The sequence below is a fragment of the Nerophis ophidion genome, linkage group LG18 (genome assembly GCF_033978795.1).
Source record: "Nerophis ophidion isolate RoL-2023_Sa linkage group LG18, RoL_Noph_v1.0, whole genome shotgun sequence".
Lineage (NCBI taxonomy): Eukaryota > Metazoa > Chordata > Actinopteri > Syngnathiformes > Syngnathidae > Nerophis > Nerophis ophidion.
Window position 1 is genome coordinate 32,607,064 of NC_084628.1, and position 15,631 is coordinate 32,622,694.

Consider the following 15,631-nt stretch of genomic DNA (forward strand, 5'->3'; position numbering starts at 1 on the left):
TTTAAATATGAAATTGATCATTGCAAGATTGTAAAATGTGAATTGGGCTTTGACTTGTAAAGTGCTTCAGAAGTAGTCGTGGGAACCTCCTGATGGCTAAATGATGCCACAGTGAGTGTGTGGCACACTCATTGGCTGTATTGACACTGCACTAGCACAGTGTTGCTGTTTCCTAATGGCACCATCTGCTGGATTAAATAAGTCATTACGAGTGAGAGTGGTCTAAACCCTGAGCTATGTTCACTATGTTTGACTCATTGCTGACCGTTACGATTCTGGGGCTACGATTTGTTTACAAACCCATTACGAATGCATCTTTATTATTATTATTAAACAGTCACACACGAAAGGCCACACAATTTCATCCACACAGAAAGGTGGTGCTATTAACATTGTCATTAGTGTATAATGTGGTCACTTATTTTCAGTGTTCTGAAAGTACTTTTAAAAAGTAATTAAAGTTGCTTTACCAAAAAAGTAATTGTATTACTAACATAATTACTATAATTAATTACTAGGGGAATTAAGTAAAAGATTACTAAAAAAAACAAAAACTTCCAAAAAATGGCATATGAAGTTTCATGAAAGCAGAGTGTGTGTTCCTCGTCCCCAAACAGGGTAATGTAGGACTGCACACTAGTCACTTCAGTCATTGATTTGTTTGCTGTGTGATGTTTCCTTCTCTTTAATATCATTTGTGTGATAAGCGCTGATTGTTGCTTTCACGAGTAAAACGTTACTTCCTGTATTGTCCTGTTGACGTTAGGTTAAAGTTTAATCTTCATATTTGATAATACCATTGTTTTTTTATTAATTACTTGTGGTCATGTTGACTAAATGTGAGTATTTTATTTTATTTTATTTTTTTACAAAATATGTAATGGCCTTTGCATGTTTGACATTTTCAGTTTGTGGACCTGAGCCAAGGTCTCATCTTGTATGACCCAAGGATAAGTGTTGATGTTTTTGTGGATTCTAAATGTTGATGAAGTGATTCTTTATCTTCATACTTCTATTCTGCCTTTTGAGGCATTGTTTGTGTTTTCTTGTCTCAAATTTGGATCCTTTAAGTGAACCACTAGAGCTGCATTCCCTCCCCCCTAGTCCTACCAGTTCTTCCCACATCCCCCCCTCTCAGTCCCTGTTGCCAATCCTGCTCCATAAGCCCGAGGAGGTTTTTTCCTGCCGTCGCAGGCTCTCTGCCTGCACTCCGCCAGATGATCAAGGCTGAATCAGCGCACTGCTGCACTCAGGCAGGTCTTCAGCGAGGGGAGGGAGTGCTGGAGAGCTGGTGGGCGTAGAGGAGCATCTTCGCTCCACTTTCATCTCCGTCTGTTGACCAGGACCATGAACTGCTCCTGCAGACCAGCCATGTAGACTTTTTACTTCCTCTTTCTGCACGCAATCATGTCTGCTCTGAGGTGGACTCAACCAAGTAAACGTTCCTCCGACTCGGTCTTTGACGTGCTCCATCTGGTGAGTTGTTCTACCTAACGTTTGCTTTCTTTGAAACGCTTTTCTCCTTCTGGTGCTAACTCTGTCCCCCACCGCTACATCGTAGCACTCCTCTGAGGGACTTGAGCTTCCTTCAGACCGTCTGATCCGGCATGTCCTTCCTGCCCTAACATCTGTTCTTTGGATCCTTTCTGCCCTGAAATTAATACTTTGGATCTTTTCTCCCCTGAAATTAGTACTTTGGATCCTTCTTGCCCTGACATTAGTTATTTGGATCCTTCCTGTCCTTACATCAGTACTTAGGATCCTTCCAGCCCTGACATTAGTACCATATTTTCCGGACTATAAGGCGTACTTTAAAACCATTTGTTTTCGCAAAACTCGACAGTGCGCCTTATAACCAGGTGTGCCTAATGTACGGAATAAGTCTGGTTGAGATTACTCACCTATTTTATTTGGTACATGGTGTTATGATAAGTGTGACCAGTAGATGGCAGTCTAACATAAGAGATACAGTAAGTGTAGACAGCACTATGATTGCATTATGTCTCAAATAAATAAAACCAACATTTTATATGTTCCATTGAAAATATAGAACATTACACACGGCGCTCAAAAATATATCAAAATGTTTTAGTAAGACTTTAGTAAGCAATGAAGCCGCACCGCTTGATGGATTGTACTGTGCTTCAACATAGGAATATTATTAATCATGGCATTTTGTTTCCTAATATTATGCAAAAGCCAATTTTCTTACCTTCTGGTACCTGCTGATCTGTATTTGGGAACTGCATAAGTCCTGAAAATTTGCCCGCGTCCGCGAGTCGATAAGCTTCTTCTTTTTCCTCTATCTTCTTGTTATGGGACAATCATCCTCCGCTGTTGCCATCTGTCAGTAAACTCGCCATGAAAGCACTAAAACATCCATCCATCCATTTCCTACCGCTTATTCCCTTTTGGGGTCGCGGGGGGCGCTGGCGCCTATCTCAGTTATAATTGGGCGGAAGGCGGGGTACACCCTGGATAAGTCGCCATCTCATCGCAGGGCCAACACAGATAGACCGACAACATTCACACTCACATTCACACACATACCGGTGTAAATGATAAATGGGTTGTACTTGTATAGCGCTTTTCTACTTTCAAGGTACTCAAAGCGCTTTGACACTACTGCCACATTTACCCATTCAAACACACATTCTCACACTGATGGAGGGAGCTGCCATGCAAAGCGTTAACCAGCACCCATCAGGAGCAAGAGCGAAGTGTCTCGCTCAAGGAGACAACGGACGTGACGAGGTTGGTACTAGGTGGGGATTGAACCAGGGACCCTCGGGTTGCGCACGGCCACTCTTCCACTGCGCCACGCCGTCCCACGCGTTTACTCTCACGCCGTGAGTGTAAACTCACTACACAGCGTGTAGTGAGTTTACATTATTTACCCAAGAAACTTTAGTTATTAGTGAGTTCTGCTTGGGACGTTTTTTCACGGGACACATTTCCAGCATTACTGTTGCACTAGTGAGCCACGGATGAGGAAATGCTGCTCCGTTATTGATTGAAGTAAAGTCTGAATGTCATTAAAACAGTCAGCTGCATCTTTTGACACTTCTTCCACTCCCGTCTTTGCACGGTAACCGCTAAAACAACGATGACGGAGAGAAGACGCTGTCGAAGTGGATGCACGTAAATAAGACCACTTACAAAACGGCGCATCCTGAAGTGACTGTCAGAAATTGACATGAAGATGATCTGTAAAACATCATCTATGCAACATTTTGACCAAAGAACCACCATTACATATTATGTAGACCACAAGAATGTATTTTACATTTAGAAAAAATCTGAATAATATGACTCCCTTAATGCGCCTTATAATCTGTTGCGCCTAATATATGAAAAAAGATCAAAAATAGACCATTCATCAGCAGTGCGCCTTATAATCCTGTGCGCCCTATGGTCTGGAAAATATGGTACTTTGGATCCTTCCTGCCTTGACAATAGTACTTTGGAGCCTTCCTGCCCTGATATCAGTACTTTGGATCCTTCCTGCCCTGAAATTAGTACTTTGGATCCTTCCTGCCCTGACATTAGTACTTTGGATCCTTCTGCCCTGACGTTAGTACTTTGGATCCTTCCTGCCCTGACATTAGTACTTTGGATCCTTCCTGCCCTGACATTAGTACTTTGAATCCTTCCTGCCCTGACGTTAGTACATTGGATCCTTCCTGCCCTGACATTAGTACTTTGGATCCTTCCTGCCCTGACATTAATACTTTGGATCTTCCTGCCCTGACATTGTCCAAGTTTTTTCAAACATTTTCAAATGTTTTGTGTTTTTATGCTCCACTGATAGATTTTTAGTCTTCATATTTAATGGCATACTTTAAATATTGCTTTGTACGCTAGCACTTTGCGTAACAAACAAAATCTATGCCTGATTATTAATGGCGGGCGATGTGGCGGTTCTTGAACGCACCATAAAAACACCTGTGTCCCGAGTACAGTAATATCATGTATGTTCTTTCCTGATGACGTGAATGTCTCTTGTTTTCATGTCAGCATTTAAGCTAACGGACTGGCACCTAGTCTGTCCGTGAGTCCGACCTTCCAAGTCAATGAGCCGCGACCGTGACGTAGGAAAGTCTGCTTGGACTGTTAAATCCCTGACACACAGGAAGTCGTTTAGACTCGATGGGTCGTGATGCTGCAACTCAGATGCTCTCATATTAGCATAATGGCTAATGACTCGTGTGTGTGTGTGCGTGCGTGCATGCGCACTTGTTAGAGTAACAATGGGACTAAATTAGCATAGTTATAGAAATACGACTTCGATTGTTCGCCTCCAGCTGTAAGCTTACTCATCGTGAGAAGAATGTTTTTGTTTTAGCGGGACAGTTATGATAGGATGTTGGTCATGCAATCATCGTTACAGGAAGTCCTCGATCAATCAGAAATGTATGCAATATATGCAAAAGCCTGTGTCCATAAAAAACGTTATCTATTCACAATGTATTCCTCCTTTCTGTTTTAACAGAAAACAAACATTCACAGCATGCAAGTGCATATATTGTCATTTATAATATTATTGAATAATGCTACAAATTTTATGCGAGTAAACGTTCTCAAAATCTTTTATTAATAAAAATAAATACTTAAATATCTGCTTACCTTACAAAACCCAAAAGCAGTGAAGTTGTCACGTTGTGTAAATGGTAAATAAAAACAGAATACAATGATTTGCAAATCCTTTTCAACTTATATTCAATTAAATAGACTGCAAAGACAAGATATTTAATGTTCACACTGAGAGACTTATTTTTTTTGCAAATAATCATTAACTTGCAATTTTATGGCAGCAACACATTGCAAAAAAGTTGACAGTGGGGCATTTTTACCACCTTGTTACATGTCCTTTCCTTTTAACAACACTCAGTAAACGTTTGGGAACTGAGGAGACACATTTTTTAAGTGGAATTATTTCCCACTCTGGCTTGATGTACAGCTTAAGTTGTTCAACCGTCTCCCTTCTGCTATTTTAGGCCTCATATTGCACCACACATTTTCAATGGGAGACAGGTCTGGACTACAGGCAGGCCAGTCTAGTACACACACTATTTTATTGTGAAACCATGCTGTTCTAGCACGTGGCTTGGCATTGTCTTGCTGAAATAAGCAGGGGCGTCCATGATAACGTAGCTTGGATAGCAACATAAGTTGCTCAAAAACCTGAATGTACCTTTCAGCATTAATGGTGCCTTCACAGATGTGTAAGTTACTCTTGCCTTGGGCACTAATACACCCCCTTACCATCACAGATGCTGGCTTTTCAACTTTGCGTCTAGAACAGTCCAGATGATTCTTTTCCTCTTTAGTCCGGAGGACACGACGTAGACAGTTTCCAAAAACAATTTGAAATGTGGACTTGTCACACCACAAAGCACCTTTCCACTTTGCATCAGTCCATTTTAGATGAGTTCGGGCCCAGCGAAGCGTTTCTGGGTTTTGTTGATAAATGGCTTTGGCTTTGCACAGTAGAGCTTTAACTTGCACTTATAGATGTAGCGACAAACTGTATTTAGTGACAGTGGTTTTCTGAAGTGTTCCTGAGCCCATGTGGTGATATCCTTTATCATGAGGAATCAAAGGTAATATCATCGTTTACGTGTGGTGATTTCTCCAGATTCTCTGAACCTTTTGATGATATAACGGAGCATAGATGGTGAAATCCCCAAATTCATTGCAATAGCTGTTTGAGAAATGTTGTTCTTAAATAATTTGCTCAGGCATTTGTTGACAAAGTAGTGACTCTCGCCCAATCCTTGTTTGTGAATGACTGAGCATTTCATGGAAACTGCTTTTTTACCCAATCATGGCACCCACCTGTTTCCAATTAGCCTGTGCACCTGCAGGATGTTCCAAATAAGTGTTTGATGAGCATTCCTCAACTTTCTCAGTCTTTTTTGCCACTTGTTCCAGCTTTTTTTGAAACATGTTGCAGGCATCAAATTTCAAATGAGCTAATATTTGCAAAAAATACCAACATTTAACAGTTTGAAAGTTAAATATCTTGTCTTTGCAGTCTATTCAATTGAATATAAGTTAAAAAGGATTTGCAAATCATTGTATTCTGTTTTTATTTACCATTTACACAACGTGACAACTTCACTGCTTTTTGGTTTTGTAAGGTAAGCAGATATTGAAGTATTTATTCTTATTAATAAAATAATTTGAGAATGTTTACTCGCATAAAATATCTTGGGGTTTGTATGATTTCTCAACAATTTTTCACCATTTCTGTCAATTAGTTGGTGCTACTTATTGGCTAAGTTTATTCTTGCAACTAATTGTCAACGATGCCAAAATATCAGTGCACAGTACGATGGAATACAATTGTATTAAAAAAAAAAAAACGGCCAAGCCTTACTTTCTTTGGCCTGGGTGTACCTAACAAAGTGGCCAGTGAGAATATAAAGTATGAATGGACAAAATGTAGTAAATCTTTGAATATTAACTTAGTATTGAATGTGGTAATGTACTTAATGTAAAAAGTGTATTTTATGATTTGATGAATTATATCGATATTTAATTCTAATTTATTATCGATTTCATTATTTTATGATGAATTATTTCACGATTCATTTAATTTATATTATGAACATTTGTGTCACCGCTTCATGAATTTATTGAGTCTATCAAAGTCATTGTCATATTAAATAGAACGTGAATCATTTAATTCCAACCACAATTAATTAAAAATAAATTATTGTCACAATTAATACAACATTTATTATTTAATTCCAGCTACAATTAATTAAAAATAAATTATTGTCACATTTATTATTTAATTCCAAATACAATCAATTAAAAAATGAAATATTGTCAAATTTAATAGCACATTTATTATTTAATTCCAACTACAATTGATTAAAAATAAATTGTTGCCGCAATTAATAGCATATGTATTATTTAATTCCAACTACCATTAATTAAAAATGTAATATTGTCACAATTAATAGAATGTGTTTTATTTAATTCCAACTACAATTGATTAAAAAATAAATTTTTTCACATTTGATAGCACATTTTTAATTTAACTCCAATTACAAATAACTAGAAATAAATTATTGTCGCAATTGATAGAACATGTATTATTTAATTCCAACTAAAATTAATTAAAAATAAATTATTGTCACATTTAATAGCCCATTTATTATTTAATTCCAACTACAATTATAAAAAATTAATTGTCCCAATTCAGCATGTTTGGCAGGTAAAGGATACCTGATGCAAAATGATGCAAGAATGAGAAATATCCTCAAAGTGGCTGCCAGCGAGTGATTGATGCCATCTCGGGTGGACCCCCAAATTACATTCCTAATAGTGCACTGGTTTCCATGGCAACCTGCTCTATACTTTGCATGGCGTGAAAGAGATGAGTCACTTACGGCGGTGCCCTCAGTGGGAGGAAAACACCCGGGGAAAAAGATGTGATTGAAATGAAGCTGCACTCGAAATAGACCAAATTATAGATTTTTTTTCTTTTTGATGCCGCCTCTGCACGCACATTCCTGAAGTTACCATCCCACTTTCACTTTCACTTGTGTCTGGCAGAACACGGAGCAGGTGGCCGCTTTCTGCCGCAGCCTGCATGACATGAATCCCCCGGAGAGCGTGTCCTCCTCCTCGCCCAGCCCGGACTCGCCCCTCCCGCCGCCGGTCGCCGCCCTCCGCCAGCTCTCGGACGCCGACAAGCTGCGCAAAGTCATCAGCGAGCTGGTGGAGACGGAGCGCACCTACGTCAAAGTTAGTGTCCTTCCGGCTGTGTGTCCGAATGCTGGGAGTGTAGAGAGGGCTCTAACGCCTGTGTGTCCGGGTGTTGGGAGTGTAGAGAGGTCTCTAATGCTTTTGTGTCTGGGTGTTGGGAGTGTAGAGGGGTCTCTAAAACCTGTGTGTCCGAGTGTTGGAAGTCTATAGAGGTCTCTAACGCCTGTGTGTCCGAGTGTTGGGAGTGTAGAGGGGTCTCTAACGCCTGGGTGTTCGAGTGTTGGGAGTGAAGAGGGGTATGGCGACACAGTACCAAAAATCCAAGCGCATAAAAACTGTTATCGCGCGCTGATTCTCCACTTCGTGCGCGAGCGCGGTGCCTTTTTACGTGCGCGCGCCGTATCGGTCTGGCATCTCTTCTCGCGCTTAATGTTTGTTTTGGCACTTTGGAGGCGGGTATGCTTGGACGGCCCCTTCTTTCTGATTGGCTCTGAGCGCTGTCAATGGAGGAGCAACGTGGCGGCCATTTTACCTCAGGCAGCTGGCCCCGCCAAGTACATAGATGTCAAGGAACATGTACTATTTAAATAACCAATTTTGAACTAATTTCCAAACGGTTCGATTTGTTGTAAATCTCAGAGTATTGTATGTATATGTATATTTAAATAGTACATGTACCATTGACATCAATAAAATGATTGGTATTCATATCTATGATGAAAGGTCCATGGCATTTCCCTGGGATTAAAAAGAAAGGAAATCACGTTTTCATGGAGCTATCATGGATGAACAAGTAAGTCTTACACTTTTATCTCTCAGATTGAATTTGCCTAATGTATGGAGCTAGCTTTTTTTGTTGTTTTTTTAAATACATATTTTTAACTCTGCCATCTATGCTGATCTGGGCTGATATCTAATTTTCCATCGTTTGAGTTGTTTGCAGAAACGTAAATACTTTTTATAGTAATATTAAAACCATATTTATTAATTGTAGTGATAACATGTCATTCGTTATTCTACTAAAATAGTCATTGCAATCATAACATCAATAATTAGGCCCATATGCTAATCATGTGGTCCTGATATGATGTACGCATAGATAAGTGGGTTCGGGTAGACTCTGGTGTAAACTTAAAGTAGATAGAGGAAAGAAAATTAATAGTCCCACGTTGTGGCATACATTCAATATTTACATATACAAATATTAAATAAATAAAAATATTTTTTAAAACAGACACGTGAGGAAAGAAAACATATTTGAAAATATAATTTCCATCATTGACTGACATCTGTCAACTGGTTGTATGTGTATGAAAAGAGAGATATTGATCTTGACACTTCATTAAATATGTGATGTTCTCTCAACAGATGAGACATTACCTTCTTCAAAGACTTTGAGATAAAATTCAATTGGCATTTTCCACAACTCCACTACATTTGGACTTTTTAGAATTTGTTTGTCGACAGGAGCTGTATTCTGCAGGCCCTATCCAACCACATTCAAGTACCAGCTGCTATTATCCAGACTTTGCAGGAAGTCTTTGAATTTGTGAAAGCACAACTGGATGACCCGCCCTGCTATACTTCTGATTGGCCCGGAGCAATTTTCCCCTGACCAATCAGAAAGGAGGGGCCGTCTAAGCATACCCGCCCCCAAAGTGCCAAAACGAAGACGGTGCGCACGCAAAAAGGCGTCGCGCGGGCGCACAAAGGCACTACGCGCCCGCTAAAGTATGTCGCGCGCGCGTACAAAGGCACCAGGTGTGTGCAAAAGGGTGTCGCGCGCGCACGAAGTGGAGAATCAGCGCGTGATAACAGTTTTAATGCGCTTGGATTTTTGGCACTAATGTGACGCCACAGAGGGGTCTCTAACGCCTGTGTTTCCAAGTGTTGGGAGTGTAGACGGGTCTCTAACGACTGTGTGTCCGAGTGTTGTAGACGGGCAGCTCTGACGCCTTTTGTCCGGAGTGGCCTTAAACCATGTTCGTCAAATTTAATAGATCACATGTTCGTCAAATGTAATAGATTTCATCAGTGGTTCTCAACCTTTTTTCAGTGATGTACTCCCTGTAAACATTTGTTTTAATTCAAGTACCCCCCTAATCAGAGCAACGCTTTTTTGTTTGAAAAAAAGAGATAAAGAAGGAAAATACAGCAATATGTCATCAGTTTCTGATTTATTAAATTGTGTAACAGTGCAAAATATTGCTCATTTCTAGTGGTCTTTCTTGAACTATTTGGAAAAAAGATATAAAAATAACTAAAAACTTATTGAAAAATAAACAAGATATTCAATTATAAAGATTTCTACACACAGAAGTAATCATCAACTTAGTGCCGTGCCCTCTTTGGGGATTGTAATAAAGATCCATCTGGATTCATGAACTTAATTCTAAAAATGTCTTACAAAAAATAAATCTTTAACATCAATATTTATGGAACATATCCACAAAAAATCTAGCTGTCAACACAGAATATTGCATTGTTACATTTATTTTCACAGTTTATGAACTTACATTCATATTTTGTTTAAGTTTTATTCAATAAATATATTTTAAATGATTTTTTAATTGTTGCTATTTTTAGAATATTTTTGAAAAATCTCACGTACCCCTTGGCATACCTTCAAGTACCCCTATTTAAGAACCACTGGATTACATTTTAGTCAAATGTAATAGATTACATGTTTGTCAAATGTAATAGTGTGCGATAGACGACGTGTCAGTGAAATGTAATATCATGGGATGTAATAGTGTGCGATAGACGACATGTTAGTAAGATGTAATGTGTGTAATAGATTACATGTTAGAGAAATGAAATAGTACACGATGTAATAGTGTGCGATAGACGACATGTTAGTGAAATGTAATATTGTGCGATGTAATAGTGTGTGATAGACAACATGTTTTTTAAATGTAATGGTGTGTAATAGATTACATGTTAGAGCAATGTATTACTGTGTGATGTAATAGTGTGCGATATACAACATGTTAGTGTAATATAATAGAGTACATCTTAGTAAAATATAATATTGTGCGATGGACGACATGTTAGTGAAATGTAATAGTGTGTAATAGATTACATGTTAGTGAAATGTAATAGTGTGCGATGTCAGTCAAACATAGCTAATTTGATGAATGCTAAAAGAGCTAACGGCCACACAAATATGATCCAATATGATTTGTGCTTCAAAGGTGGTCGTTGTCAGAGTGAAGATGTGTTTCATGTTAGTCTGCAAGAGGATCTGAATGTTTACTAGTACATGTAGCTAACACAATCCTTGTGTTGTAACACTGATCTGTGGAAGCCACTTCAAAATACACCAATGCTAAGTCCTAATTATGAAATAAGAAAGTCTTAATTATGTATGAAAGCACGTTTTTGTCACCAAAAAAAAAACATGGAAATGTGAAATTATGAGATGAAAAGTCATAAGATAAAAGTCTAAATCATGAAATTTAAATTATAAAGTCGCAAATATGACATAAGAAAGTCTTCATTATGTATGGAAGCCTGTTTCTGCCACCTAAAAAAACTAACCCATGGGAAAGTCCGAATTATGAGATAAAAGTCATAAAAATTAGCTAAAAAGTCCATCCATCCATCCATCCATTTCCTACCGCTTATTCCCTTCGGGTTTGCGGGGGACGCTGGTAGCTGAGATAGCTAAAAACTCAAAATGATGAAATAAGAAAGTTCAAATTTAGCAATTAAAAGTCCCAATTATGAGATTACAGTCAAATATGAGATAACAAGTCAAAATGATCAAATAAGAAAGTTCACATTTTGCAATAAAAACTCAGAATTATGAGATAAATGTCATAGATATGAGATAAAAAGTAGAAGTCAAAATTATGAGATAAATATGAGATACAAAGTCAAAATTATGAAATAAGAATATTAACATTAAGCAATACAAAGTCAGAATTATGAGATAAAAGTCATAAATATGAGATAAAAAAAGTCAAATTTATGAAATAGGAAAATTCAAATTTAGCAATAAAAAGTCATAATTATGAGATAACAGTCAAATATGAGATAAGTCAAAATGATCAAATAAGAAAAAATTCACATTTTGCAAAAAAAAGTCAGAAATATAAGATAAATATTTATAAATATGAGATAAAAAGTCGGAATGATGAAATAAGAAAGTTAAAATTGATCAATAAAAAGTCAGAATTCTGAGATAAGTCATAATTATGAGATAGAAAGTAAAAATTATGAAACAACAAACGTAAACATTTTGCAATAAAATGTCCGAATTATGAGATAAAAGTCATAAATATGAGATAAAAAGTCAAAATGACGAAATGGGAAATTTTTAATTTACCAATAAAAAGTCTTAATTATGAAATAAAAGTCATAAATATGAGATAAGAAGTCAAAATGGTTAAATAAGAAAGTTAAAGTTAAGCAATACATCAGGACCACATCATCTGCAAAAAGCAGAGACTTAATCCTGCACCCACCAAACCAGATACCCTCAACGCCCTGACTGTGCCTAGAAATTCTGTCTGTAAAAGTTATGAACGGAATCGGTGACAAAGGGCAGCCTTGGGGGACTCCAACCCTCACTGGAAATGGGTCCGACTTACTGCCGGCAATGCGGACCAAGCTAATTATGAAATAAAAGTCCTAATTATAAGATAAAAGTCATAATTATGAAATAAAAGTCATAATTATGAGATAAAAGGTCTAAATTATTAAATAAAAAAGGAAAAATTTTGCAATAAAAACTAATAAATAAGAAGTTAAAGTCGTAAATATTAGATGACGTACAAATTATGAGAAGTCAAAATTGAAGTGACTGTAATGCAGCAGGCCACCTTCGACGCTGTTGCAAGCCACAATAAAATAATGCGACTGATGTAAACCCATGTGCTTTAGTAATATTAACCTCATCAACATCACAACTGGAGACAAGTTGCATAATTATCATGAACATCAAAGGACAAATGAAAGTATTTTTTATAGCAGAATTGAACTTCCTTTCTATTGGTCAAACAACACAATATGCAAATTAATTGGTAGGACACTTTATTAGGTGTACCTACACACTCAGTCCTCAGTTGTGCAGAACTGTCATGTTTTATTTGTTTTCATATAATTATTTTTATATATACGGTTGTCACAGGACCTCAACTGCCTAATTGGGAGATATTTGAGTCCACTGCAGAAAGAGACGTTTCTCACTCAGGATGAGGTGAGTCAAATACACTGTGTGTGTGTGTGTGTGTGTGTGTGTGTGTGTGTGTGTGCGTGTGTGCGTGTGTGCGTGTGTGCGTGTGTGCGTGTGTGCGTGTGTGCGTGTGTGCGTGTGTGCGAGTGTGCGAGCGTGCGAGCGTGCGCGCGGGCTCTGCAGTGCTGGAGCTGCTACAAGTGTGTTACATAACGGCAGGATGGATGCTTTGTGTGAGGACAAGAGGCTGAATGATGAGAAGAGGAGGCTTGATTGTTATTATTTTATTTTTTTTAACACCTGCATGTTGGACATTTGTGTCTCCCATCTGCTGCTACTCTCATCCTGCTGCCATCTCACTGTGGGAGCATTTCTACAGAGAGACACTAAATTGTTTTATTTTATTTTTTTTATTGTCATGAAAAATGTTTTTTTATGGGTTGGTGCACTAATTGTAAGTGTATTTTTGTGTTTTTTATATTGATTTGATTAAAAAAATAATTAAATCAATATTTTAATTGAATCCTCCCCACCCCCCCAACACACACACTGCTTTAGAGGATTTATTGATAAAGCAACATTTTAAATCAATGTTTTCTAGCTAATTTTGTAAATATAAACCTCAGTCATATTTTGGTACTTGATGAATGCAAACGTTATTTATTCTAGCATTTAAAAAAAAATTTCAGGTATACTCCTCAACTTAAAAATATTGGGTTACCTGACGAATGTTACTTGCTAATGGTAGCATCCGAGTATTTTTTTTTTTCAGGTACACATCTCAGTGATATATAGTGGTACTTTACGCATGTTACCGTTATCATTTTAGCATGCTAACCTTAGCAAATATTTTGTTAGTTGACAAATGATACCTTTTAGCATTTTAGGTTTTTTTGTTGCTAATTTTGTAAAATAGAACGCTCTGGCCATCAAACTAAACATGACAAAAAGTTATTCTTATTTTGGTACCTTTATACATGCTAATGTTAGCATCCTAGCATTGTAAACATATTTTTCAGGTGCACACCTCAGAGTAAAACTATAATAGCACTTGACACGTTACAGTTAGCATTTTAGCATGCTAACACTAGCATGCTAGGCTTTTTAGAAAATGTAAGTATACACCGCTGTCATATTTTGATACTTGATGAATGCTAATGTTAGCATTTTAACATTTTCAACACATTTTCCATGAACACACCTCAAGAGTAATATATTTTGGTACCTGACAAATTTTACAGTTAGCATTCCAGCATGCTAACATCAGTATGCTAGCTTTTTTTGTTAATTTTGTAAGTATCCACCTCAGTGTCATATTTGGTATTCTAGAAATCTCAACTGTAAGCATGCTACCATAGCACTATTAGCATGCCAGCTTTATATCAACCAGTTAGATCAGGGACATCTGTGTTGGCCCTGCGATAAGGTGGCGACTTGTCCAAGGTGTAGCCCGCCTTCCGCCCGATTGTAGCTGAGATAGGCGCCAGCCCCCCCGTCACCCCAAAAAAGGGGAATAAGCGGTAGAAAATGGATGGATGGATAGATCAGGGACCCCTGATCTAACTCAAACCTGGTTGTTGTTCTTCAAGCTGGACGTTCTCTTTGGGAATCTGCCAGAAATGGTGGAATTCCAGGTGGAGTTCCTCAAGACCCTGGAAGACGGCACCAGACTGGTTCCAGATGTGGAGAAGCTGGAGAGAGTGGAGCAGTTTAAGGTGACGAGCAGTAAATAAAAGAAGTAAATAAAAGAAGGTTGGTAAAACTCTTCCAGCTGTGTAATCTCTCCTCTCGTTGATCTTCTCCTAGAAAATCCTTTTCTCCCTGGGAGGATCCTTCCTGTACTACGCAGACCGCTTCAAGATCTACAGCGCTTTCTGCGCCAGCCACACCAAAGTCCCCAAGGTCCTGGTTAAAGGTGAGGGACACAAATATTTTGTTGTTCCCATGGTTCCCACGGCATACTCTGCAAATACTTAAAGGAGCCAAAAGCAGTGAAGTTGTCACGTTGAGTAAATGGTAAATAAAAAGAGAATACAGTGATTCGCAAATCCTTTTCAACGTATATTCAATTGAATAGACTGCAAAGACAAGATAAAACTTCATTTTTTTGGGCAAATAATCATGAAGTTAGAATTTAATGGCAACAACACATTGCAAAAAAGTTGTCAGAGGGGCATTTTTACCACTGTGTTACATGGACTTTGCTTTTAACAACACTCAGTAAACGTTTGGGAACTGAGGAGACACATTTTTAAAGTGGAATTATTTCCCATTCTTGCTTGATGTACAGCTTAAGTTGTTCAACAGTCTCCCTTCTGCTATTTTAGACTTCATATTGGACCAAACATTTTCAATGGGAGACAGGTCTGGACTACAGGCAGGCCAGTCTAGTACCCGCACTCTTTTACTATGAAGCCACGCTTTTGTAACGCGTGGCTTGGCATTGTCTTGCTAAAATAAGCATGGGTGCCCATGATAACGTTGCTTGGATAGCAAAATACGTTGTTCCAAAACCTGTATGTACCTTTCAGCATTAATGGTGCCTTCACAGATGTGTAAGTTACCCATGCCTTGGGCACTAATACACCCCAATACCATCACAAATGCTGGCTTTTACACTTTGCACCTAGAACTAGGGCTGGGCAATATTAACTTTTATTATACGCTATATTTTTATGCCATATCACGATACACGATATATATCACAATATTTTGCCTTAGCTTCGAATG

At 38.0% G+C, this 15,631-nt stretch overlaps 1 protein-coding gene across 5 annotated transcripts in view; it reads left to right on the forward strand.

Annotated features, from left to right (window-relative positions):
• LOC133537129 (rho guanine nucleotide exchange factor TIAM1-like) overlaps nt 1–15,631 on the forward strand; it is a 165,045-nt gene that overhangs the window by 109,391 nt on the left and 40,023 nt on the right. For 3 of the 5 annotated variants that reach the window (XM_061878009.1, XM_061878010.1, XM_061878013.1), the window contains 4 exons: nt 7,570–7,761; nt 12,857–12,925; nt 14,491–14,616; nt 14,708–14,816. In XM_061878009.1, the coding sequence (XP_061733993.1) occupies nt 7,570–7,761; nt 12,857–12,925; nt 14,491–14,616; nt 14,708–14,816 (496 nt within the window). Of the gene's footprint in view, nt 1–1,421; nt 1,477–7,569; nt 7,762–12,856; nt 12,926–14,490; nt 14,617–14,707; nt 14,817–15,631 lie in introns of all 5 variants that reach the window. The other 2 variants (XM_061878014.1, XM_061878012.1) reach the window with 2 other exon arrangements.